Genomic DNA, 26,064 nt, shown 5'->3' on the forward strand with positions numbered 1-26,064 from the left:
TTTCTGCCAATGTTGACTATTTGGCTTATTTCCATATCTTTTGGTTATTACAGTGCTGCTATATGTAACCTTGCAAATGCTTCCTAAAAACATCTGCAATAGTTATCCCAAGGCATTGTATCAGTTATGGTCCTGGCAGAAAAAAAACACCTTGTATTTTGAGATGAGTTTTAAGAAAAGTGTGGGCCGGCTGTGTGTGCTGTGTAAGTCGCCTCAGTCGTGTCTGACTCTTTGTGACCCTAGGGGCTAGAGGCATCCAGGCTTCTCTGTCCACGGGATTCTCCAGGCGAGAGTATTGCAGTGGGTTGCCATGCCCTCCTCCAGGGGGTCTTCCCAACCCAGGGATCCAACTGCATCTCTCATTTCTCTGCGTTGGCAGGCGTGTTCCTTACCACCAGCGCCCCCTGGGCAGGGTGTGAGGAAAGCACAAAAGATCGGGCAGCACCTGAGGGCTAACAACTCTGTTGCCACCTTGTAGGGTGAAAGGCTGAGGGTAAAGAAAGCATTGTCAGAGCCTGGAGAGAGAGCGAGCAGAGAATGACATATGAAGAAGTTGTGACCTTTGTTCAAGAGACTTAACCAGCTTCAGAAAGGTATATGAGAGAATAAACACCCAACTTCGTCTTCTATCCTTGAAACCTTCTGCAGTGGCTTCTTGCTGCCATGATGCCTCACTGGACATAACACAGAATGAAGGGCATGGAATAAATCAGGAGGGCAAATGGAAGATAACCAGCATATATACAGAAGTACAGTTACACATTGAGTATACACATCTTCAGAATTACTAAAGGGACTGCTTTCCAAAGAGGTTGTTTTCAAAGTAAGAGTTCATAGGGACTTCCCTGGTGGTCCAGTGGCAAAGACTCTGAGCTCCTAACACGGTGGGCCTGGGTTCCCTCTCTGGTCAGGGAACTAGATCCTACACACCGCTTGCAGCAGCTAAAGATTCCACATGCTGCAACGAAGACTGAGATCCTGAGTGCTGCAACTAAGACCCGGCACAGCCATGTAAAGAATTGTGAATGTGAAGCTGCTCAGTCGTGTCCGACTCTTCACAACCCCATGGGCTGCAGCCTCCCAGGCTCCTCTGTCCATGGGATTTTCCAGGCAAGAGTACTGGGGTGGGTTGCCATTGCCTTGTCCAGGGGACCTTCCCGATGCAGGGATTCAACCTGGGTCTCCCACATTGCAGGTGGACACTTTACCCTCTAAGCCACCAGGGAAGCCCGTAATGAATTAATTAATAATTATAAATAAAATAGCTAATTAATTAATATAAAGAATTAAATAATTTTTTTAAGGAGTTCATATTGCTCCACATCATCACCAAAACAATATCATTAGATCCTTTCATTCTTATGAATCTGGGAGAGATGTTATAATCTCTTTGAGGTTTTTTTTCCCCATTTCCCTATTACTAAAATGGCTGAGGATGTTTTCATGTTTGGACATCTGGATTTCTATGTAAAGTGCCATTTAAAGACTTTTGACCAAATTTGTATTGGTTGCCTTTTTCTTACTGATTAATAGGACTCATTTGTGTATTCTGGATTATATACATTCTGGATACTAGTATTCTGTAAATTATATGTGTTACAAATGTGTTCTCCCAAGTGGCTCCCTATATTGTCATCCTCTACATAGGTAAGATTATAGGTGCTTAATCTTTGTGGTTTTGCTGTGTTTTTTTAATGTCCCCCAAACAAAAGTATAATAAAATGAGTTGGATTATTAGATAAAACAGAAAAGGATGTGGAGAAAATTCTGGGCAAAGAAAATAAGACTGAAAATAACATAGGTAGGAAAAGAGTGGAAAAGTAAGGACACTTTTATTGGCTAAAAACACTTCTATTGGCTAAAAAATTAAACATTTAAACTTTCATTTTAAATGTTTATTAAATATTACTAAATGATAACATTTCATTAAATGAATAATCTAAATGAAAATAATTTAGTATTTACTCTAATGTTGAAAAATCAATAAAAATAAACCTAAAACAAAATAGAAAAGAATATGGTATTATTTATTTTTCAATACATTAAATCAGTGTTTCATTGAACTTAATTTTCAGAGAATTAATGTAAGTAAATCATATGATCAAGAATCGCAGTTCTATAACAAGATACTTATCATAGCATATAATAATATTAGGCATGAAATTGGTATTCTGATAAACACTAAGCCTAATTTTAAACTAGCTAGTTATTTAAAGTCAAATTACCACTTTGGTGAAAGGTTGTGTGAGATCCTAATTTACACTATTCTTAAAACATTATGTCTTTATACAATTAGGTAATGAGCTATAAAATATGAAAAGAAGAAACAAAAATATGAGAATGAAAGATTCGGTTCCTTAAAGCAGTAACAGACAATGGGTCCCATTTTCATGTTTCAATTAAATAATTGTTTTGTTTTGTTTTTCATAAAAACTCTTGATACCATGAAAGCATTTGGAACAACTACTTAAGCTAACAATTGTTAAGCTGTCTTCTTTCATGAATATTAATAAAAACATGATAGAAATAGAACTAAGATAAATGAGGTGTTTTAAAACACATTAATCTTTTGAACTGCACATTCTTCTCTAGAAGATCATGATAAAAATAGAGTGTACAATTTATTCTTTATTTAAAAGATCTGTGTAAAGTACAAATACAACTGACAAGAAATGAAATATTGCCATCTAAAAGTCCTAGATAAGAACATAATGACCTTGAATCTCAAATATTTTTTTAAAGTGAATAAGTGCTTATTCATTAGATAAAGAAATTTTAAATAAAAAAAATAAAATGAATAATCATATTTTAAACAAAAGTTCCTTTAACACAGAAAATAATACTGTGATATTATTTTCCTGAAGGTAACAAAAGCACGCAGGCTAATTCTGCTAAGCTAATACTCTTCATAGAACTTATGATAAATATTAGTAACGAATTCTCATGAGGTATCTGAAGATACTAGGACCTAAAATATAATTATTCAAAGTTGTAGAAGATACTAAGATCAAGCAGAGCATCCAGTGCCAACAAAGTGGCTAAGTGCTAAAAAATTCTTATGCTATGATAGTTTTATCTGAACCTATGAAAGCCCTTATAAATATATGTTTTTATATTCACTATAAAACATAATAAAGAAATCACTTCCTGATCTCATTCCCAACTTTTCATTTTAAAATTATCTCTAACAGCATTATCTAACTGAAGTATAACTGAAAGTGAAATTCTCATTGTTATCAAAAGACGTATACAGAAGTAAATTAGTATATATCCCAAATTTATACAAAGGCATTATTGTACTGGCCTTTCACTAGATGAACCTGTAAGCTTGAAACAGGGAAGAATACATTCAGTTATTATAAAATAACAAGTTTCAATAAAAAATTGATAAAATGTTCAACATTCATTTAAAAAATACATCAAGAGTGTGTCTGGGATTGTTTGGTCTTGTTTTCTTTGATGCTGAGTACTTTGTCATCAATCCTGGCCTGGAATGAAACAGAACATCGTAATTAAAATGCACGAAGAAGAATAATAACAACAGAAAAGCACAAAATTAAATGCATGAAGAGATTTTAAATACTGTTTATGCAACTAATTGATTTTAAAATTTTTACTTAATGATTTATAAAAGCACATTTTTAACATTTCCTAAAAATCAGACCTCAAAATATAACAGTTTCATAGCCGGCTTTATTAAAACTCAAATTAGCCATACCTTTTTGCTTTGTTCCCAGTCTTCTGCACTTTGCCTGAGTTATCTTTAGAGGGAAGATAATGCACAATGAATAACACGAAATAGTAAAAACAGTTTCTAAAGACTTAAAAAGTTAAAGTTAACAGATTAAAGATAACAAAAATCTCTTTAGGACTACATATTTCAAATTTATAAACAATTTATTTGTAATTTACTTATTTCATTAGTATTGCAGCTAACTTGGAAGCTGGGTTAGAGTCAGAACTACCAAAAAACAAGTTAAAGAGGCTTTCTGGCTATATAATTATAGCTAATTTACCACTGTGCCTTGGCAAATGTTCTCTGAAGGAATTTCTTTTTTGGATTAGATCACTCAGTTCCCTAAACCTTTGAGTTCATTCTGTGCTAAGTCAAGCCTAAACCAAAAGACTTCCCAATATTTCAAATCTAATGGCTTCAGCTAATTCTAACCCATGGTAAGGTAACTAACATTTTCCTAAGTGGCAGCATATACAAACTATCCCTTTAAAGGTATATGTTTTAGATTTAATAGCAATCTGAATTTTAATAAAACATTCCTAGAAAATCAAACTCTTTAAAAAAACCCATAAACTCACCAGTACTTTTGGTGCTTTCTTTGGGTTGGTTACATGGATTAATCTTATCCTTTCTCAGTTCCTGGATAATGCCTTTATTTAAGCAAACATCTACATGCACATTGAATAGGGTAAGATCCGAAGTCTTTTGTTCTAGGTTACAAACAGGACAAACTAGAACTTGGTCACTGATTACTTCATATAAATTAGGTTGGGGGGATTCTTGCCTTCTTAATGACCCAACATCTTCATTTTCCAGTGAAACAGTACAAGAATTCTGAGGACAGTGTTCCATATTAAATGATTTGCTTGAAGGACCAGAACATTCCTCTTCGCTCGGCTTATTACTTAAAGCCCCTACATCGTCTGTATTTGATGGTTTACCAGTAGTCTCTACCAGCTCTACAGGATCTACTGACGTGATCTCTGTATTCTCCTGGTGGGTTTCATAACCCCGCTTCTCACAGAGAGAAACAGAACCATATACATTTTCTTTCTCGTTCACTTCTGCAGAGGAAGCATGTGAACATGAGGACATTTTGGGATTTCCACTGATGGAAGGTCCATCAAGACATGCATCTACATGTTTATTAAAGGCTTCTAGACTGATGCTTCCTTGCTCCCTAAAGCAAACTGGACAGGTAAATGTCTGACAGTTATGTGATTTCTCCACCATTTCTAAATTCTCACTCATCTTCTTGTTTAAAACTTGGGATGACTGTGATGTTTGCAAACTTTGTTTATTTACGGTTTCACATGTAAATGTGTCTTGGGGGCTCGCTTTCCTTTCAGATCGTTTTTTATCAAAGAAACTCTTCTTATGAGACATTTGTGCAGGTTTTAGAAACTGATCTTTATCAGTTTTCTCTAGTATACAACTGGTGGTTGAAAGGGCTTGGTTTCCAGGCTGTAAGAAGCCAATAATGCTCCTTTGCTGGTGTTTCTTCTCCTCTTCATTGGGAAAACCAGAGAGCCGCACCCCTAAATTAAACCAACCATAATTAATCCATTTCCAATTCAACAAAACCAACTCAACTGTAAAGCATAAAGTCATTTTGTGTAACAGTATTGTGACACTGATAAAAAAGGCTGTTTAGCCAAAAATAATAAGCAACACCGCATATTCTCTGAATTAAAGGATACTTTTCTAAAGGTGGTATTATGAATAGAAATTTACTCTCTTTATAATGCTGGGTATACTAAATAATAAGTACCTATTGCAGTTAGCATGATTATATAGGTCTTTCAATTAATATCTGACTCATGATACCATTAAATACCGAGTAACTAATTGGAGTCAATTGCACTGATTCTTTAGCTTCTTTTTTGCAATAGGCTCTATTTTTTAGAATAATTTTAGGTTCTCAGCAAAGTTGAGTAGAAAGTACAGAGAGTTCTCATATATACCCTGCGTCCACACATGCACAAACTCCTCCATGATCAACATCCTCCACCAGAGTGGAATAGCTGTTACAACCAATGAACCTACACTGACAAGACTATTATTCATAGTCCATAGTTTACATCATGGTTCACTCTTGGTGTTGTACAGTCTATGGATTTTAACAAAGGTATAATGACATGTATCCACCATTATAGCATCATACAGAGTAGTTTCTCTGCCCTAGAAATCTTTTGTGCTCTGCCTATTCCTCCAACCACTGATCTTTTCAGATCTCTACCATTTTGCTTTATCAAGAATGTCCTATATTGGAATCATATAGTATTGTAACCTTTTCACATTGGTTCTTTAAGTTAAAAATATACATTTAAGTTTCCTCCATGTCTTTTCATCATTTGACAGCTCATTACCTTTCTTTTCTTCTCCCCCATCCTCTATCCCAATAGATCATTTCTTTTATGTGCTGAATAATATTTTGTTGTCTGGATGTACCACAATTTCCATTCACCTACTATTGGAAGACATCTTGGTTGCTTCCAGGTTTTGGTAATTATAAATAAAGCTGCTATTAACATCTACTCTTTAGCTCTTTCAGCTAATATACTATATTCAAATTGACTTCCATGTGTGCTATCTTTCATATGTGAAAGTACGGCTGACGACCCCTATTCTTAACAGTAAAGTTGGCATCTGGAGTGCTTATCCCTAAACATTCTCTCACTTGTTCACTTTGGAAACAGGGTTTGTTTGTCTTTTTTACCCCATGATGGCTAGAAATGTGGTTTTATACTGCCACAATCCTTTTCTTTTTTTTTTTTTTTTTAATTTTTTTATTAGTTGGAGGCTAATTACTTCACAACATTTCAGTGGGTTTTGTCATACCACAATCCTTTTCTGTAATTCTGAAATCTAAAAGCTCTGAAAATTGTAAGCAACAAATGGTAACTGATGACAAGATTGATGTGAAGCTATTTTGAGTCTTTACAACTCAGTGTGAATATTTTTTGTTTTGCTACAGAAATAATAAAATGTTTGATCATAAAGTGCTGCCTCAGATCCCAAAAGAGTATTACACAATATACTCAACATGTACTGAATTTGTTTTCTAAAATTTGAAGTTTAAAATTTTGAAAAATACCTAACCCCAAGGATTTCAGTAAGTATTGAAGGAAAAGAATGACTTTAACTGATTCTTACTCGAATTAAACTAGTGATCATGGCTTCACATGCATCAGGTTCTAAGTATCAAGAAAAATGAAAGTAGAAGAAATACAACTCCCTGAATGGGTCTAAGAAATAAAATGGAGGTGAGACTATTTCTCAAATTGACTCTTTGTAAATGTCTTGCAGATTTTAAGGAAAAACAGTAAAAGTTATACCCATAAGTCTTAATCTCAAAGGATGTGGAAAATCAGCATCAATTTCTGTTCTTAGCAGTTCTTTAGCAATAACAAATATTTCTTCTGCAGTTGAAACAACAGTTGAAACTGTAGAGGCACGAGTTTTTACTTCAAAGTTCACATTCTTTAGCTTAATGGTAACAGTTCTACCCTGTAACAAACAGAATACATTATTTTATATAGCTCTTTAACGTCTAGAAAAAAAATTTTTTACATGTTAGAAAAATTCAGGAAAGTCTCTTATGTACAGAAAGTATGGAAGTATAATCAATTATTTACAAAACACGGTAATGAATAGTGTCATAAAGAATAAGTAAAATCTGTAAGCAATCTAAAAATCTGATTTTAGTCAGTAATTATTACTTTCCCCTCCAGCTGGTTTTTTACGAAAGACTTTCATATAAAGGGCAAAGTTAACTGGTCAGTTCTGTTAACTTTATTCTATACTGTAGAAATGTACACTATGATAATAAAAGATGTTAATAATGAGGGAAACGGTATACTGGAAGTCTCTATATTTTCTTTGTAACTATTTTATAAATCCAAAATAATTCTAAAATTAAAAGTTTATTTGAAGTTTTTTTAAAAAGAACTCTCTTTATATTTAAGGTATAATAGAGAAGGATTATAAGAAAATATACATCAGATGGCCTTTTCTTTGTAACAACTTTTTAATGCTTTTGTATTACACTTTGTAATAACTCCACGTCTGTTTTGAGAGTGTTGGAAAAATACTAAACATAGGTTGTTGTGAGTGAAGATTATAAAACACAAAGTTCAAAGACTTCCAGGTTTTGTTCTCAATGTATTAAGCAACCTGGATTAAGGCCTTGAAACAAAATGCCTATTCCACAAGCTCACTGTCTACCTGACCATGACATTAAAGGATAACTGGAAAGGCATTTAAAACAGTACAGTTCTAGAGAAATCCTTCTCTTTGCCTTATTGTTTACTGCCAATATAACCCTGATTTTGAACTTATTCAAATGTACTCCCAGTGTAATATAAACTCTGGAAATATATTGGAGTCACTCCAGCCTCGTAAGTTGCTCCTCATAAAATGACCTCATCACAGGCTTCAGATAAGGGTCAGAATTCAATCTGTCTCTACTGAAGATATGAACTCTTTTGATACATCCCAATTTGTTTTTAAATGCAAAATCTAACTCTCAGTTTAAGGTTGCTTTTTATTATTAAAAATTTAGAAAACTAAGAATACCACATAAAAGTAAAGTACCTTAAGTCCTTCTTTCTGCAGATCTTGAGCAAGTTCACTGCAAAGTTCTTGGCACAAGCTGTACTGTTCTTCTGCTTTACTTATCTCACTGAATGTCCTACGAAGACAAGAACAACTTGGGTGCACAAAGTCAAGTATACTTCAGGATAATTTAGAAATGATACAGTCCATGCAAATGGCCTAGCGTTAAGGTATATTTCCTATAGTACTGAATAAAGTTTCCAGATGTACTAAGATATAATTAAGTAACAACATTCAAGATCTTCCTAAATAATGGGAGATTATTTACAGCTAAACTGATTAGCAAAGGTACATTTGTTCTCTATAATATTTTTTAAAAGATGATTAAACTCACCAACATATAAGGATAATGCCCCAAGAACTTACAAAACATTAGGATATATAGGTATACAGACTCTGTTACAGAGCACTGTCTTAAGAAAGTACAGATGAGAACATCATTCTAATTATTGCATGAATATTGTCTGGGAGAGAATTATCTTCAAGTAGGTTTACGGGGTTGGTTCATGGTCCCTATATAAAGTTGTTTAATAGACAACTGGAAATGGGCTGGTAAGATTAAATGCAGAACTTGTGAGTTCATTTGCACAAGGGTGTTGAAGGTCATATTAACAAAAAAGAGGAAGACACTAAAGAGAGAGCAGGGTAACCAGTAAAAAAAAACCTTGAGCAAACCCTGAAGAGTCATTCAGTGAAAAGTGCCCCTTCTAACCCAGTTGTCCACAGCAACCCAGTTCTCCTCCCTAGCGGCAACCAACATGGCCAGCTTCCTATTTATTTATTCCTCTAGAATACTGTATGCATATAAAAAGTATGTTATACTTTTATAAATGAGCTAACACTTCCCCTATATAAATAGTAAAATATCAGACACTGTTTACCACTTTACTTTTCTCATTCATCCTGGTGAGTTCCCTGTAAGTAAATGATTTCCTCATTTTTATATGGCAGCTGTCCTGTGCTGGGCCTAGTCGCCCAGTCGTGTCCGACTCTTTGTGACCCCATGGACTGCAGCCAACCAGGCTCCTCTGTCCTTGGGAATTCTCCAGGCAAGAATATTGGAGTGGGTTGCCATGCCCTCCTCCAGGGGATCTTCCTGACCCAGGGATCAAACCCAGGTTTCATGCATTGCAGGCGATTCTTTACCAGCTGAACCACCAGGGGAGCCCAAGAATACTGAAGAGGGTAGCCTATCCCTTTTCCAGGGGATCTTCCCGACCCAGGAATTGAACTGGGGTCTCCTGCATTGCAGGTGGATTCTTTACCAGCTGAGCTACCAGGGAAGCCCTTTATATGGCAGCATGATATCCTAATTTATTTTTATTTTTTTTTTGATATCCTAATTTAAATACGTAAGATCATTTAACCAATCCTCTATTTGTAGATACTTAGGTTATTTCCAACCTTTTGCTATTATAAAAAAAATGCAATTCACAACTTTGTATACATGTAAAATGACATGTGATGACACCTGTGGAATAAAGAGAAGACTGGGATAAAGAGAATAGTGGGATCAAAGTACATGTGTATCTGTATCTTTTTTTGTGTGTGTGTGTGTATCTGTATCTTGATAGACAAAGTCGCTTGCTCCCTGTGGTAGGCCAAAATAATGGTCCCCAAAGATGTCTAAATCCTAATCTCTTAGAATCTAGTACATTACATGGTGAAAGGAATTTTACACATGTGGCTAAATTAAAATGGGGGTGATGATCCTGGACTATCTAGGTAGGTTCAGTGTAATCCCTAGGTTCCTTATGAGGCAGGAGGGTAAGAGTCAAAGAAAGATAAAATGTGGAATCTGAAGATGGAGAACGGTGTGTGAGCCAAAGAATGCAAGTGGTCTCTAGGAGTTTTTAGTAAGGAAATGGACTCTGCTCTGGAGCCTCTAGAGGGAATGTAACCCTGCTGACACTTTAACTTGAGGACTTCTGACCTTGAGAACCACTAATTAGAAACTAGCACACTCTCCTTTAGAGTTTAATACCTTTTTCACTCACATAGTTTTGCCAATGGTGTGTGTATCTTTGCCAAATTGATTAATGAAAAATGCTATCTCAGAGAATTTTTAATCTGTATTTCTTAAATAAGAGACTGGGATTATTTTCACATATTTGTAAAGCCATTTGTACCTTCTCTTCCGTTAACTAATTGGATCTCTGTTCATTTTCTCCTATTGGTTTGCTGGCCCTTTCTTAAGAAATAGTAATATTAGTTAATATTCTTGTACAGCAAGCAATGTTCTCAATAACAAAAGAGAAGACAAAATAGGAGGGAAAAAACCATTAAATAGGAAACAGGACAATGCTATCTCACATTTGCATGCTTCTTCCCCTTTTCCTTTGGTTGCATGTGTGCGTGTGTACGTGCGTGCTAAGTAGCTTCAGGCATGTCTGTCCCTTAGTGACCCAATGGACTGGAGCCTGCCAGCTCCTTTGTCCACAGGATTCTCCAGGCAAGAATACCGGAGTGGGCTGCCATGCCTTCTTTCAGGGAATCTTCCCGATTCAGGGACTGAACTTGTATCTCTTACGTCCTGCATTGCAGGGTGATTCTTTACCGCTGAGCCACCAAGGGAGCCCTTTCCTTTGATTGCTCTCATGTAAATCACAGCCTAAAACAGCAATTTTTATTAAGTCATTTACTGAGTGTGTTGTTTTAGAAAAGCTATTCAGTTTTTCTGATCACCAATGACATATGTGCAAAATGAACACAACCTCACAGTAGGTCCAAGGTTCCTTTTTTGTTGTTGTTGTGCCGTTGCTGTGTGCAGGCTTTCTCTAGTTGCAGCGAGTGGGGCTGCTCCCTAGCTGTGGTGTGGGCTTCTCCCTGTGGGGGCTTCTCTGGCTGCGGAGCGCAGGCTTCAGTAGCTGCAGCGCACGTTCCGCAGTTGCAGCGCGTGGGCTTAGGTGCACGTGGGGGATACGAGCTCCCCCGACGAGGGACTGAAGCCATGTCCCTGCTCTGGAGGCAGACCCTTAACCACTGGACCACCAGACAAGTCTCGGCCCGAGTCTTAAATGTCTCAGTGGAACTGTGGTTCCTTGCGGAGACAAGTGAGAGGCTTCTCAGACAATGACATATATCTGAAGACAATAAGGCTCCATCGAGATTTCAGCCGACTTCCAACCAGGATTGGAAGCCACTGAATGAGATCACCTCTAAGGTCTCGTTCATCGGGATCTTACTATTTGGTCCCTTCAGTCATTTACCAGTATTTGAAAAACTCAGGGAAAACTTCCATTATCGTATCTTAAATTAACTACTCAGTATTATTCTTCTTATAAACAAACCTAGAAATTAAGATTTGGAATCCTAAGATTCTTGGTTTTCATTGAATAGGAACAAAACTAACATTAAAAAAAAATAACTGCAGTTAATTTTTTTTTTCCCATTGAGAGCATAGCAAGCAAAGATAATAAAGCTTTGTACTAGAATATTTACTTTAGGGGTGTCAACTGCTGAAAATTGTTATCTGGTCTATAAATAGATTTTTTAAGTTTCAGTGAAATTTTATTAAAAATTAGTTAAAAATTATATAAATTATGAATAATTAGTAATAAAACATTACCTCTCAACACTCCTGCTTTTCCTCTCGCCATCCCTTGAAATGAAAAAAATAAAAAGATTTTTATTTGCTTTCCAAACAACACTGAGTTCCTTTTAGTCAACCAAAATGATTTAACATCAGCTACCCTTTAGAGATCTCAGTACTACTTTGGATTAAAAGTTATACATCATTAATTACAGTGAGTTTTTTAATCTAAAAACTACCACCAAAGAATGTAGATAGATAGCTAAGTCTATATCTATCAAAGAACACATCTGAAAATAGGATATTATAAATTGTTTCTATTAAAAACCTGAATATCAAAACTCACAATTGATAAAATCAACAGAATGTGGTAGCATAATGGCTTTCAGTTATAAGATATAATTGAATTTTGAACAGTTTGATTATCTAGTTTTTGGCCTTGGACATATCGGTACTAGCCTATTTATTACCTATACCACTCTATAGAAGCTCAGTCAAAATGTGGTCTATGGCAACAGGATGATGACTGCGGATCTGAACCATCTAGTTAGGTTGGATTTTAGCTGCTCTGACAGGAGTAGTTAAAACCAAAAATCTGAAATGACACATAGATTATTCATTTTCCAAATATTTCATGAACCAATTATGAATCAAGCATTGTTCTAGGCCTTGGAGACACAATAGTGAACAAAACAGACCAAGTGCCTGCCTTTAAGAAACTTCTATCTTGGTGGAGGCAGACAAACACAGAAATAAATAGAGAACAGATTAGAAAGTAAAAAGCACAAGAGATTAAAAAAATAAAGCTAATTAGGGAAATAGAGAATATAGAAAGGAAAGTAGGTTTGCTATTTTATAAAATTACCTATGAGTTTCACTTAAAAGCATTACCTGCATCTCTACCACTGGTTAATATCTGCTATGTTATACTAAAAACTATATTGACTATATCGTTTTCAAGCACTATGGAAATAAAAAGAGGGTAATTTTTGGAATAAAGAAGAAAGTTTTATTTTCCATCATCTTCAAATACTGGATTAGTTATAGTACTGTAATGTCCTTCTCTTATCTTTCAATACGTCCACTCAGGATCAAAGTCAGCTACCTGGATTCGAAAGAATGAGGAGCACAGAAAGATGAGAAAAGCAACAGCATAGGCCTTGCAATCTCTGTAAGATTTAACAGATTTAACTGATTAAGCAAACATTTTATACGCCTCCTCAGTAATCTTTTAGTTTCAGTTCAGTTAGTCGTGTCTGACTCTTTGTGACCCCATGGACTGCAGCACGCCAGGCCTCCCTGTCCATCACCAACTCCCAGAGACTAGTCAAGCTCATGTCCATTGAGTCGGTGATGCCATCCAACCGTCTCATCCTCTGTCGTCCCCTTCTCCTCCCGCCTTCAGGGTCTTTTAGTTTAGTTTAGTGTTAATTCTCATTCTTGTTTAGTGCCTTCTTTTCACCCACCCTAAACAGCGTACCCTTTTAGCTCTGGATTCTAAGACCAGGATGAAAGAGCAGCCGGGAGAGAACACAGGGCTTCTCTAGTTGTTTCCTCTTCTCCTAGGTCTCTGCCTGGCTGGCCCCTTCAGGTCTCCACCACTGGAGGACTACAGCTGGCACCACCTTTTACCCTCTCAGGTCAATCTCTAGGCCCCCACTCTGCCTTACGTTCTTCACTTGGTGACTTTCTTTTCCCCACACTACTCTGCAAACTTTATGAAGGCAGCATTTCATCTTGTTTATTGCTATTATCCCCAGTGCCTAGAATGGTGCCTAACACAATGTACTCAGTAGAAGAGGAGAAATGCAGGTAGTTCATGAAGGATTTCAAAGAATCACTACATCTGTTTGCTTAAAGAGTGAGTTCTGGAGCATAAGCCATCTTTCTTTCCTCGACAATCCGACCACCAGTATTCTTATGTTCTGAACAAAGAACAAGGCAGGTTCAGAAAAGAAAGCACCCATCGTTCCTCTTACCCATCTATCCAGTTGCAGGAGCCAACAACCTAGGAGGGATTCTTTATTCATCACTTCCTTTTCTCTCATATCCAATCTTTTGACTCTAACTCAAAAATTATATTCTGAGCTGAGCTAACCTAAAAGAATTTAAAACATGTTATCCTTCTAGCCTCTATCTCAATGGTGAAAACTGTTATTTCAGCAGATGATAAAGAAAAAGCAGAATGATTATAGATACAGATACCTTGCCAGGTGTGTTGAACCTAGACCCAGGGAAATATGAAGGAAATGATGCCAAGATGTTTCAGAGAAAAGGAGAGAAAGTAATGCCCTCTGTTGGTACAGTTCTGTACAAGTAATAATTCCAAGGGCCTTTAACATTTTCTCTGTAACTTTTCCTATTCCAGAAACCTAGAAGAGAATCAACATTTATCATTAACACATTTTAAAATTAAGGTAAGAACTGATATTATAATCTCATCATACCTTTTATAACTCATAAAAGGTATAAATAATGTCCTAGTTTTAAAAGCCATGCAAGAAAATGACTTTAAATAATTTTTGGCTGTATTTCCCAAACTAGTGTTGCATGGGAATTTAAAACTTTAAATTCCATGGAGTTTTTAAAAAGCATTTATAAAAGAGTTCTGTGGTCATATAAACTCAGGGAATGGTAGAATAAATGACTTCTTATTCTCTTTTCATTTTTTAAAATCAAAGTTATAGTTGACATACACCATTAGTTTCAGGTGTACAACACAGTGATTTGACATTTATATGCATTACAAATCAATCACCACAGTAAGTCTAGTAACCATCTGTCTCCATAGAAAGTTATAATATTATTGACTATAGACTCTAGGGTATTCATTACATGGCTTTTTTTTTTTTTTAATAACTCCAAATTTGTACTTCTTAATCCTCTTTATTTCTTCAAAAATCAGAGGGTATATATAGAGAATAAATTTCATATAAAATCTCACCTTTCGAATGGGTAAGTCCTTGATGAAGTCCATTACAGCTTGCCTGTTAGGTAGAATTTGGTATTGTCCATTTGGTTTATTCTTATCACTGCATACTTTTGCTAACATCGTATTGGGTGCAATGCCTTTAAAGAAGAACACTCTGATGACTCAAAGAACATGATGTATATAATTTTAAAACATGTGATAACAATACATAAAAAAATTAAATACAAAATCTGAAATTATGTGGAAAGCCACTTTAAAAATAACATTTGATTACTCTCTATCTCCCCAAGGCTTGCTATGGTTTCAGGAAAAGAAACTGTATTAGTTACTGTGGCAGCAGAAATGAGGAATATTTAAATCTCCATGGTATTTTAAAGTTTAATTTTTGAGTGTAAGTGATAATATTAGTTTCCTACTATATTTAGTAGGAATACAGTCTGTCTTATAGAAAAGATTGAGAATATAATTTACGATGAAAGCTTTCTCTTTGAAAACATCTTTTGTATAGATTACCCACATAAAGGAAAAAAAAAAATCAAAGATTCTGGTTTCTAGTATATTTAAAACAATGATAATGAAATGTGCGCATACTTTATATGCACACAAAGCAAATTACCACCACTTTTCAGAGAGGTGTTTTATAATTTCTAGGTGTCTTAATGATTGAGATAATTGGAAATAGGTATATTCAAATATAATAGTTTATTTCAATTTTTATACATATCATTCTAAAATTTATTCCTTATTCTCACGCTTTGCCAAAGGAAGAAAAGACTAACCCAATTATAATATGGCTTTGTCAAAATAACCTAGGGTCCTCATGAATATCAGTTTCTGCACTAAGGCACAGAGATATCCTCGTGAGTGAGTGACATATGGAGCTCTCTTCCCCTTTACCAGATGATCCTAGATTGCTATGCAGCTTGCTGGTGTTTTTTCTGTCTTGTCCATACCTTGTACAGTCACCTGGGCCCTTTCTTTGTACTGTAAGTCTTCAAAGGGAAAACTGATGAAGTATTATGTCCAAAACCAAATTAAAATATATTTTGTGTTTTGAAAAAGATAGCTACATGAGCTTTATGGTAAGTTTTTGCTTTGGACACATGGATGTTTCTGCTTAATTCCCATTTATCTATAGGTTCACAGCATTCTAAATAGGTACACTGTCAGAAATTAATAAAAAAACGGCCACGTAAAATTTGTTAACCGTACACTTTATAATGAGAAACTACTAATATTACATTTGAATTAGCTAGTCTGAAAGTTGTAACTATCAGAACCACCAACATCCTTTTAAGTACCGGCACTGGCTGTGAGGGTTGTTTTCTGCTCGATCCTGAAACGAATTTCCTTCACCACTTCCTCAGCTGACGTTCCAAAAACAACTGAGTTTTGGTATATTTGAGGATTATTCGGTTCTTCAGAGTTCACTTGGAAAGGATTTCCTGGGGACTGCAAATCAGGAGGACTATCTTCAAAAAGGAGCGGAGAGATGGATCTTCCCAGCTCACTCAGTTTGTTAACTTCCTTTCCTGGATTATCTAAATTGTAAACAGGAACAATAATTCATCTTCATTCTAAGAAGTACATACTTCATAAATTATGTTTCTGTCAATCTTTTTAAAGACAAAACAAATCTCATTTAGTTTTGTTTCTAAGAACCAAGGTCAGAAACATTATCATTTTTAACTGTTTAACAAAGAAAACACTGATTCTAAGCTTTTCTTAAAAAGAATATCACCCATTTCCACTGTATACAGCTTAAAAAGAAATACCTTAGGTAAAATTCACTAATATTTGAACAAAATTAGTTGAAAACAAGAGTTAGAATTAGATTCACAGTACTTTTTTCTTAAAAAAATAAAAGAAAGTTTTTTCCCCTTTACTCATCTCTAGGAGAAAAAAGAACCTTAAGTTAGAATTTAAGAATAAGGAAAAGGCATTAAGCAATCTAGAGTAATTATGAGTGAAAGATAGATTTTATTTTTAGAGGGGAAAAAAACCTTAATGTTTTCTTCATTCATGGTAGAACTTCCCAAGTGTTAAAAGAATATGAATTTTATTCTTTCAAATGCTGATTTTAATTTTGACTTCTTTTTTCTTTTTATAAAGTATCACTCTTACTAACAGCACATTTGAAATAAACAGAAATTATTTTTGGAAGTTATACTTCATTAAATATATAAATTCTTAAGGTCTAATCAGATTAACAATGATCCAAGTTTAAGGGTGAGAAGCCTTTATTATCAAAGGGCTGTTAACTGATATTATTAAAAAGTAAAGCAAAAATACTAATCTGGTTATTACCTCTTTTTTTTTTTTTTTTTTTTTTTGCGTTTTTCATGAATTTAAGCTGTGAAATACATTTAAATCTATACCAATACTAAAAATGTCCTCATGAACAAATCCATGAACTTTACTTTCTGGGCTTAATGGAGAAGAAATCGGTTTAAGTGTAAAATTTATAAAAATAAAATGAACAACAGAGCTTTCTGATCCATTCCACAATTCTTTTTTATTTTTGGCAGCCCCAGTGGCTGGTGGGACCTCAGTTCCCAGATCAGGGATCGAACCTGGGGCACAGCAGCCAACGCACTGAATCCTAACCATGAGACCACCCAGGAACTCCCTCCAGCTCATAATCTCACTACACGTGAACGTTTTCCAAATTAAGGTACATACAGAAGCAAAGATTAAATTCTTAGTTTCAAGACACATACAAATGCATTATACTTAAAAAATGAAGTTGGCGTTTTAGAAAGAGTTTACAGATAACACAAATAATATGACAGACACCTGATTAGTATCAAATTTTTAAATATGTAATATCAAGTAAGTCACAGATATTTTCCAAATCTGAATTCCCAGGCCACTACAAAATAAGCCTTATTTTCAAATTATATATTAGCTGTTATTTATGTACTTCAGTTCATTTTCCATTATTTGGTTTTAAAATACAGAGCAATTCAGAGGGCATTAAGACTGTGGCACAGTTGAAATGGCATCTACCTGGACCCTTTTCCCCACCTAGACGTGTGGAAGTCAACGTAAAGAGCTATGGAAAACCTGCAGGTCTAGAGAGAAGCCTTCACAGCCCCCTTCTGCGGTTCCTGGGCCATGTTTTACACCGCAAGCTTTTGCCACCACATCCTCAGGTGAGGCACTGACTATGGAACACTATGACAGAGAGCAAAGCCTGCCATTCTCAGCTTCACTGTTCAGAGTCACTGCTGAATGGTGTAGTGACCTGGTCAATCTGTCTACTTCTCTGCGAGGCCTGGCTCTGCAACTAACCACTCAAATGGTTTCCTATTTGCTTTCTGAAAGAAATATCTTTATAAGCCCCATAACTGAGGTGATCAAAGTGCAAAATTAAGGTTTCTGATAATCTGAAATACTAAAGATCCCATCTGGATGGCAAGTGCTAAAAAGTATATGGTACAGTATTTTAGTTTTTTATATTGGCTAGCACCATCCAGATTTATAAGAAAGAATAAACACAAAATTATTATTATTATTTTATTTCTATATAGACACTGTAGTTAACAATACTTTTCCAAAACTGCACCTTTTAGAAAAGGGGCAAACAACAGAAAAATGCCTTGGACTTTAGAGGAAGATATGTCAGCCACCTGCTGTGACTCCAAAGGCAGGATTGGAGAATTCACTGTTGAAAGCTTCTCTTGGCATAATGTGAAATCAGACATGCCTGAAAGGCCAGTCCACAGGGACTTAGATACGAAAAAAAAAAGCTAAGCTATTTAAATTGCTTAAGAATATGAAATACATGAAGAGGAAAGTACATAGATAAATGTTAAGAACGACAGGTATTAAAAATTCACAGCCTCATAATGAGTTTGGATGTACAGTAAATGAAAAGAACATTAGTAGGGAATGAAAACATTTATCTCAGCCCCAATATAATTTTTTATAATTTATTGTGAAAGAAATTGTTATAGGGGCTTCTCAGGTGGCGCAGTGGTAAAGAATCAGCCTGCCAATGCAGGAGAGGCAAGAGACAGGTTTGATCCTTGGGTCGGGAAGGTCCCCTGGAGTAGGAAATAGCAACTCAGCCCAGTATTCCTGCCTGGAAAATGCCATGGACAGAGCCTGGCCGGCTACAGCCCATGGGGTTGCAAAGAGTCGGACACGACTGAGCACACCACGCCCCGAGAATACAGGAGATCCTCAGGGAGTGATTCAATGTAACTATTGACATTTAATGGTTCCCCTCCTTTCTCTTGTGAAAGTTAAGGAATAGAGTAAGATTTTAAGCAATCTCAGGCGTTGTGTGTCACTTCCCCAAACAAGTTCTACTAAGAGCAAAACACCTTTTGCTTCAAGACTCTACGTCCAGAACTGTTTACTGCTTATATTGTTTAATGATTCCCTTAGAGAGAGAGACCTTAGCGCTCTGAGCAAGGTAATAAAATTATGATTTGATGTCCATATTAAATTTGCTCCTAAGATGTGAGCCCCGAACCATGGTAGCCTGTCCCCTCTGAAGCAGTCAATGAGTTGTGCACATGAAACATGGCTGTCGGTTTAAGCAAACCCTCTATTTCTACCTTTTCATCCAGGTGAACTTTGCTCAGGGGTCCAGGGCAGCACTGGCATTTGAGGTAATCACACCTCGGACAGAGAGCTGACAGAGTACATGCACTATCTGCATGTTTTTTGGCATTGTTTTGGATAGATGATAAGGGTCCCATTTGAAAAAACCCTTAGGGTCATAAAGGGTTTCATTACATAGAAAAAGAGTCAAAATAAGGTCTAAGGCAAAGAAGGGAATTGGAGAATCATTAATTTTGGCAAGGTTAAAAACAGTAATCACAGTAACTAGATTATGGAAAATCTATGAAATAAAGGGGGAAAAAAAATCCCATCCAATGTTTTAGTATGTTTGAGACTAATTTTTTTTTTTTAAGCCTATTTTCTATTATTAACAGCTACAACCAAAGACTACCTTAAACAGAGAACCTCCTCAGATTCAATGCAATCCAACCCTCAGTTAGGTTAGATCTTAAGAAAAAAACTTCTATGACATTACTTTGGACAGGGACTCTGCACACTCAAACTCTAAAGATTTAAGAATTTCATTTGGTTTAAAAGTGACATTCCACACATTTATCTCAGAAATCCTACTGGTATATTTAAGTTTCTGATTTTCATTTTTAATACTTTTTCATAATAAAGCTATGCCTAGTCCTACATCTATGCCTGCTAACTGGTTAATCCAAAGGGGTTTTTTTTTTGAAGTCTGATCATTCTAATAAATTGCTTACCGTTTTCTAGAGAGGTCCCTGCTGTGATGAAATACTTCCTTTTGTCCTCAGGCCAATTTTTTCTTTCCTCTAAATGCTTTGTTATATTCAGGTAGGCTTCATCAAGACTCATGGCCATAAAATTGGGATCATAGTCAGTAAGGATTTCCTTAACCTTCAAAAGGAACATGTTTAATATCATTCTGATAGGCAGAGAAAAAGTTAAGCAACATAATTTTAGGTAGCAGGTCAAAAGCAGAAGTGGGAACAACAGGATCTTGATCTCCTTTTATGACCTTTTTTTGTTCATTTTAAAAAGGAATGATCTTACATGAAGGTACTATGTTGCTTTAGAAAGTAGTTCTACTTCAATTAATTATGTCTATAAAACTCTACTCAATAATGCATGTATCCATTCAGAAAACAAAACAGCTACCAGGATTTAGAATGGAAAAGATGACAAAAACTGTAGTGTTAAGCCTGTGACTATATTAAATGATGGGGAAAAGTCTGGAGTTGCATCTTGGAATAAAATAAATATGTAAAGACATCAGAATCTCTGTATGATTCCAGAAATGCCTTTTACAGAAGATAATTTTATTATATGAAGCTAAGAAGTTTTTTTTTTGCTATGAAGTTTTTTAACCACTGAAGTATTAGCTGAAATTAAAGGAAATGGTTGCCAAAATAATATGTATATTAGAAAAACATATTTGCTGAAATATGTAATGTTTCATCTAGTGTTTTAAAGCTGTCTGTGGTATCATGAGAAAAATCTTTCTAGACGTTTTATAAAAAGAAAGCTTTTTCGTTTAACATAACTATGAACAGCTGAATCAAAGGTAATTTTAGGAAATGTCACAAAAAACTTGGCCAAGCTTTACTCAGAAAGTACCTTAATTAGCTTTGTTCTTATAGAAGAAATCATTTTCACAATGTGCTTAAATGGAATCTTTTTCGTGAAGATGAAACTGGAAAGTCAGTAGTTGGCAGCCAACTAAGATGATTCTGAATGAGAAGTGCTCTCTGGAGACAAGGAGTGCTCACTAACTTCCTTTACATGAGATATTTCTTCAAGAACAAAAATAGACAGGCTCCAGTGAAAACGAAGTACTGAGGCTCGGAGAACAGTTAAAGCAACTCCACTCTTTTGGATAAAACAAAAATGGCTTTTTCTTAAACTTTTAAACAAGCCATAAATATTGATGCATTTGTTGTCAGTGCATCTGCACTACAGTTCATTTACAGATAAGAACCCACTTGTCATCTGCAAATAAACTAGTTAGATCCTGATCAAATTTGAAGACAGATTTCTCTAACTTATGTAAATGACTAAAGGGAACTAAAACAATTTGGTTCTCATTGTTATGCTGTCAGAAGTTTTACTGACTTAAAGCAGAACTTAAAAAAATTCTTACAAAGTCTTTGAAGGATTTTCAAACTTATGAGTATTAAAAGCCTAGGTGGCTCAGTGGTAAAGAATCCTCCTGCTAATGCAGGAGACGTAGGTTTGAGCCCTGGGTCAGGAAGATTTCCTGGAGAAAGAAATGGTAACCCACTCCAGTATTCTTGCCTGGGACATCCTATGGGCAGATAAGCCTGGTGGGCTACAGTCTATGGGGTTGCAAACGTGCCAGACAGGACTCAACAACAACAGATAATGGGGTGACCCGTGTGAATGGGCCTCCCCTTCCCTACCACCTTTGCAGATGCAGGCACCAAAGCACCTGCTTCCACAGACTGCTTTTTGAAAGAACTGTTAAAAACTTTAAAAAAATTTGGGGTGGAATATCATTTTAATCTGGGGGAGCTCTCATTTCCAGGGGAAATGAGGTGGAACACAAATAAGAAGCGTGAATCTAAAGATAGTTTACATGACTAAATGGTAGTAAGTGTGAGACCGGAGTTTTTAAGTGTTTCGATTCAGACAGCAGTCTTTAACACAGTGCGTTTTGCCGCAGTAGTCTAAACACATTTTGACATTGTACACTAAAATTTCAATTTCTGACTTCAGTTTTAGCACTGGCATGATGGTCTAGTTATTACTGAAACTAGAGGAAAGGACAGTTTTTCATACATCACACTTTAGGCAATTTCTGTGAATAATCAAATCTCTATTTTTCAGAAATCCTCTTCAAAGCAGTATATTATTCCCCTTTTTCTTTGATTATGGTTTTTGGGATATTAAATGCTCATAAGCACCTTCACTAGATTCTGGGGCCAGGAGAGCAGCTAATCAAAATAAGTTAATGTTGTTACTGTTAAAAAACATTGATAAAAAATTTACTCAGAAAAGAGCTTGGAATTAATGATATGGAATTAAGTCTGCAGATTATAAATATAAGGTGATTCTAGAAGAAAATGTACATTGCACATTAACAGAAAAAGAGCTAAAGTTAATTTAGGTTATAATTAAGGTAATGCAGGGTTTTCTGGGGAGATAAGAATTTTCTATGCAGATGAGAAAACACATGGAAAAGCAAAAAAAAATACCAAAAAAAACTGGGAAATAGAAGGGCATAGTCTGGACATATCTGCAGCTCAATGCTCGATACATAAGCTGAGGAAGTGGTAGAAGGGACACTTTCAGGGATAAGCTAAGGATAGATTCTGATGTGCTACGGTATTTGGACCTGTCTCTCTATATGACGCGAAATCAACAAGAGGCTATAAGCAGGAGTGAGATAGCAGACTTACCTCTCTACTCACAGCTTGGTATTTGTCAAAGTTTGGGGGCACTATAATAAGCTGTGGGCAGAGTCTTTTAGCAATAAATCCTGGCATGGCGGCACGAACACCAAATCTCCTTGCGTGGTAATTTGAAGTAGACTGAAAGAAAGTGGGCCACACGGGGAAAAACATTCAAACCAAAACTGACATATTGATCAATGCTTTCAAGAGAACCACATGACTGATGTGCATTTTCAATTCAAAGACATTTCTTTTACAGGCCACTGTCTCAAACCAAGCTTTTGACTTCGTCGTATCATGGTATAGTACCACGACCCTCTCCCACCGCTGTCTCATATTTATAATGTGACATGAGGTAAAAAGCAAGACTGTGCTATTAAAAAGGTTCTCTTACATTTCAAGTAACTAAACTTCATTGGCTTTAATGAATATCTGTAATACAGTACATATAAAAGTTTAGATGATAGGAGATTTACATGAAAGGTATAGTAGTATAAAGCTATACAGTACAAACAATATAGAAGTTACAGAAAGTAAAAGTATATAAAGTAATAGTATAGTATAATACTATGGATTTGGAATTTGCACTATTTGGGATTTGGGAAATTTTTCATCTAGAAAAAAAAAAGAAATATATGGTCTAATATATGGTCAGTTAAATTAAGTCTCAAACATGAAATGATTAAAGCACAAAAGAACTTTTAAAATTAAGCTTTATTTCTTAAGGCTGAAATTTTTTTGGTGAAAACATTTTAACTAGGAGATGGAACTTAATAATTATGAGAGTAAACAGGAAAACATTACTTATTAAACCCTGTTGATGAAAATACCTGGCAACAATCTAGGCTAATGTGGTAGGCCACAGTACCATTTAGAAAAAATTAATCACAAATGGAATCCTTGGAATCTCAAGCGAAAATTCAAAGAATGTAAAACAAAATCTACCAAATGAAAGGGTATTTCAGAAATGATAATATAAATTTGCCATTTATAGTTTTCAAGTGGCATTTAAAAATCTTGATAGTAATCAAAACTATGCTAATCCTTGGTCAACATTCTGGAATAGAAAATGCAGACAGCACTTGGAAGACAAACCAATGCTTTAAATATTAATATGAAGAAATCTATTGGGATTGATATTAAAAAAGCTAGATCTGCAGTAGAGTAGAAAAACAATTTTATTTATGACGTCCTTTAACCTTTAGGTTTGTGGGGGACTGTAGATCATAGTCACAATCTTTCACAGTTCCTCCTGTCAAAAGGTGGGTTCCAGTTCCTCTTACCAAGAGACTGGTGTTGACTTGCTTTGACCAAAGGAATGTGAGGGAGTGACATTATATGAGTCCTGAAACCTAGGCATGAAGAAGTCTGCAGCTTCTGCTTTTCCTTCTGTGGGGTCCAGCAACTATGTGAAGATCTCGTGTTAGATTACAGAGATCTTATAACAGGATTTAATAAGACCATGTGGAGGAGCAAGCGCCACGTGGAGGGGAAAGCTCATAGCTGGAGGGATGTGAGTGAAGCCCATTTGGGACCCCTCAGCTCCAGGCAAAGTCCTAGCCAACCCCAAGTGGCATGAACAAACCCCCCTCATTGTACTCGGCTCAAAATACAGAATCATGGGCCCAAATGAACGTTCACTAAGTACTAAGGGGCTCATGTGCATAATTTCACATAAATACATGGTGATACATATTCTTAATAACACTGAATACTTTTTTTAAGTATTAGTTGATGATTTGTAGGAAAGGGGAGTGCACTTTCCTATAAAGTTATTTTAGAACCAGGACTGTCAGTTGCCTACATACTTGTGGGAGCAGAGAGAATGAACAAACAGACTGTAGTTTCATAATAAAATAACAACTCAGGAATCATGTTAATATCTATCGAAGGCAATGAAAAGAGTTAGAACAAAGAAGAACCTTCCTTATTTCTCGTGTATTTTTTTTTTTTTAAAACCAAACTCATCTATTTCAGTTGCTGTTTCTAACTCCCAACCCATTTTTGGCTACACACAGCTGTCGTGGTCACTTACCTGCTATGGTGAGGGTGATAATAAGGAAAAGCCACACAGTAACAGAAATGCAAAGGTTTCAAGTCATGGAAAGAACTACTCAGTTACAGGACTCATGTTAATAAAACACCTTACTCCAAAATTTGTGTTGGTAAACTTTTGCTGTAAGTGCTCAAACACCTTAGGCTTTGCAGATCATGTGGTCTCTGCAGCAATTCCTAACTCTGCTCTTTTAATGAAACAACAATAAGTGAGTGGGTGTGACACTGCTTCAACAAAATTTTTAAAATTTTTATTGGAGTAGGTGCCACGGTGGTAAAGAATCCGCCTGCCAATGCAGGAGGCAGAAGAGATGTGGGGTCAATCCCTGATTGGGGAGATCCCCTGGAGTAGGAAATGGCAACCCGCTACAGTACTCTAACTTAGAAAATTCCATTGACAGAGGAGCCTGGCTGGCTGCACAGTCCACGGGGTCACAGAATCCGACAGGACTGGGCCACTAGGCACACACGCATAGTTGACTGACAATGCTGAATTCAATAAAACTTTATTTACAAAATAAGGCAGCAGGCGGGATTTGGCCTGTAGGCCACTGTTTGCAAATTTCTGCTTTAGAATAACATTTCCTTTTCTTTCTTTTTCAATTCTCTTTAACTAGAACAATTACTTAAGAAAAATTAATTTGCAACAGAAAGATAAAATGCCACTCTATCATTTACCAGGTTTATAACATTTTCTTGAGAAATCTGTATGTAGGTCAGGAAGCAACAGTTAGAACTGGACATGGAACAACAGACTGGTTCCAAATAGGAAAAGGAGTACGTCAAGGCTGTATATTGTCACCCTGCTTATTTAACTTATATGCAGAGTACATCGTGAGAAACGCTGGGCTGGATGAAGCACAAACTGGAATCAAGATTGCCAGGAGAAACATCAATAACCTCAGATATGCAGATGACAGCACCCTTATGGCAGAAAGTGAAGAAGAACTAAAGAGCCTCTTGATGAAAGTGAAAGAGGAAAGTGAAAAAGTTGGCTTAAAACTCAACATTCAGAAAACCAAGATCATGGCATCCGGTCCCATCACTTCACAGGAAATAGATGGGGAAACAGTGGAAACAGTGACAGACTTTATTTGGGGGGGCTCCAAAATCACTGCAGATGGTGACTGCAGCCATGAAATTACATATGGTTACTCCTTGGAAGAAAAGTTATGACCAATTTAGACAGCATATTAAAAAGCAGAGACATTACTTTGCCAACAAAGGTATGTCTAGT

At 35.8% G+C, this 26,064-nt stretch overlaps 1 protein-coding gene across 3 annotated transcripts in view; it reads right to left on the bottom strand.

Annotated features, from left to right (window-relative positions):
* Positions 1–2,006: 2,006 nt before the first annotated feature.
* The window catches only part of POLK (DNA polymerase kappa), a 73,447-nt gene continuing 49,389 nt past the window's right edge, over positions 2,007–26,064 (bottom strand). For all 3 annotated transcript variants that reach the window (XM_061158148.1, XM_061158149.1, XM_061158147.1), the window contains 11 exons: positions 22,779–22,910; positions 20,103–20,256; positions 16,119–16,358; positions 14,830–14,954; positions 14,091–14,257; positions 11,922–11,954; positions 8,333–8,429; positions 7,075–7,246; positions 4,315–5,274; positions 3,719–3,761; positions 2,007–3,488 (listed from right to left, as the gene is read on the bottom strand). In XM_061158148.1, coding sequence (XP_061014131.1) covers positions 3,404–3,488; positions 3,719–3,761; positions 4,315–5,274; positions 7,075–7,246; positions 8,333–8,429; positions 11,922–11,954; positions 14,091–14,257; positions 14,830–14,954; positions 16,119–16,358; positions 20,103–20,256; positions 22,779–22,910 — 2,208 coding nt within the window. In that variant the 3' untranslated portion in view covers positions 2,007–3,403. The remainder of the gene's footprint in view (positions 3,489–3,718; positions 3,762–4,314; positions 5,275–7,074; positions 7,247–8,332; positions 8,430–11,921; positions 11,955–14,090; positions 14,258–14,829; positions 14,955–16,118; positions 16,359–20,102; positions 20,257–22,778; positions 22,911–26,064) is intronic.

This window comes from Dama dama, chromosome 12 (assembly GCF_033118175.1).
Source record: "Dama dama isolate Ldn47 chromosome 12, ASM3311817v1, whole genome shotgun sequence".
NCBI lineage: Eukaryota > Metazoa > Chordata > Mammalia > Artiodactyla > Cervidae > Dama > Dama dama.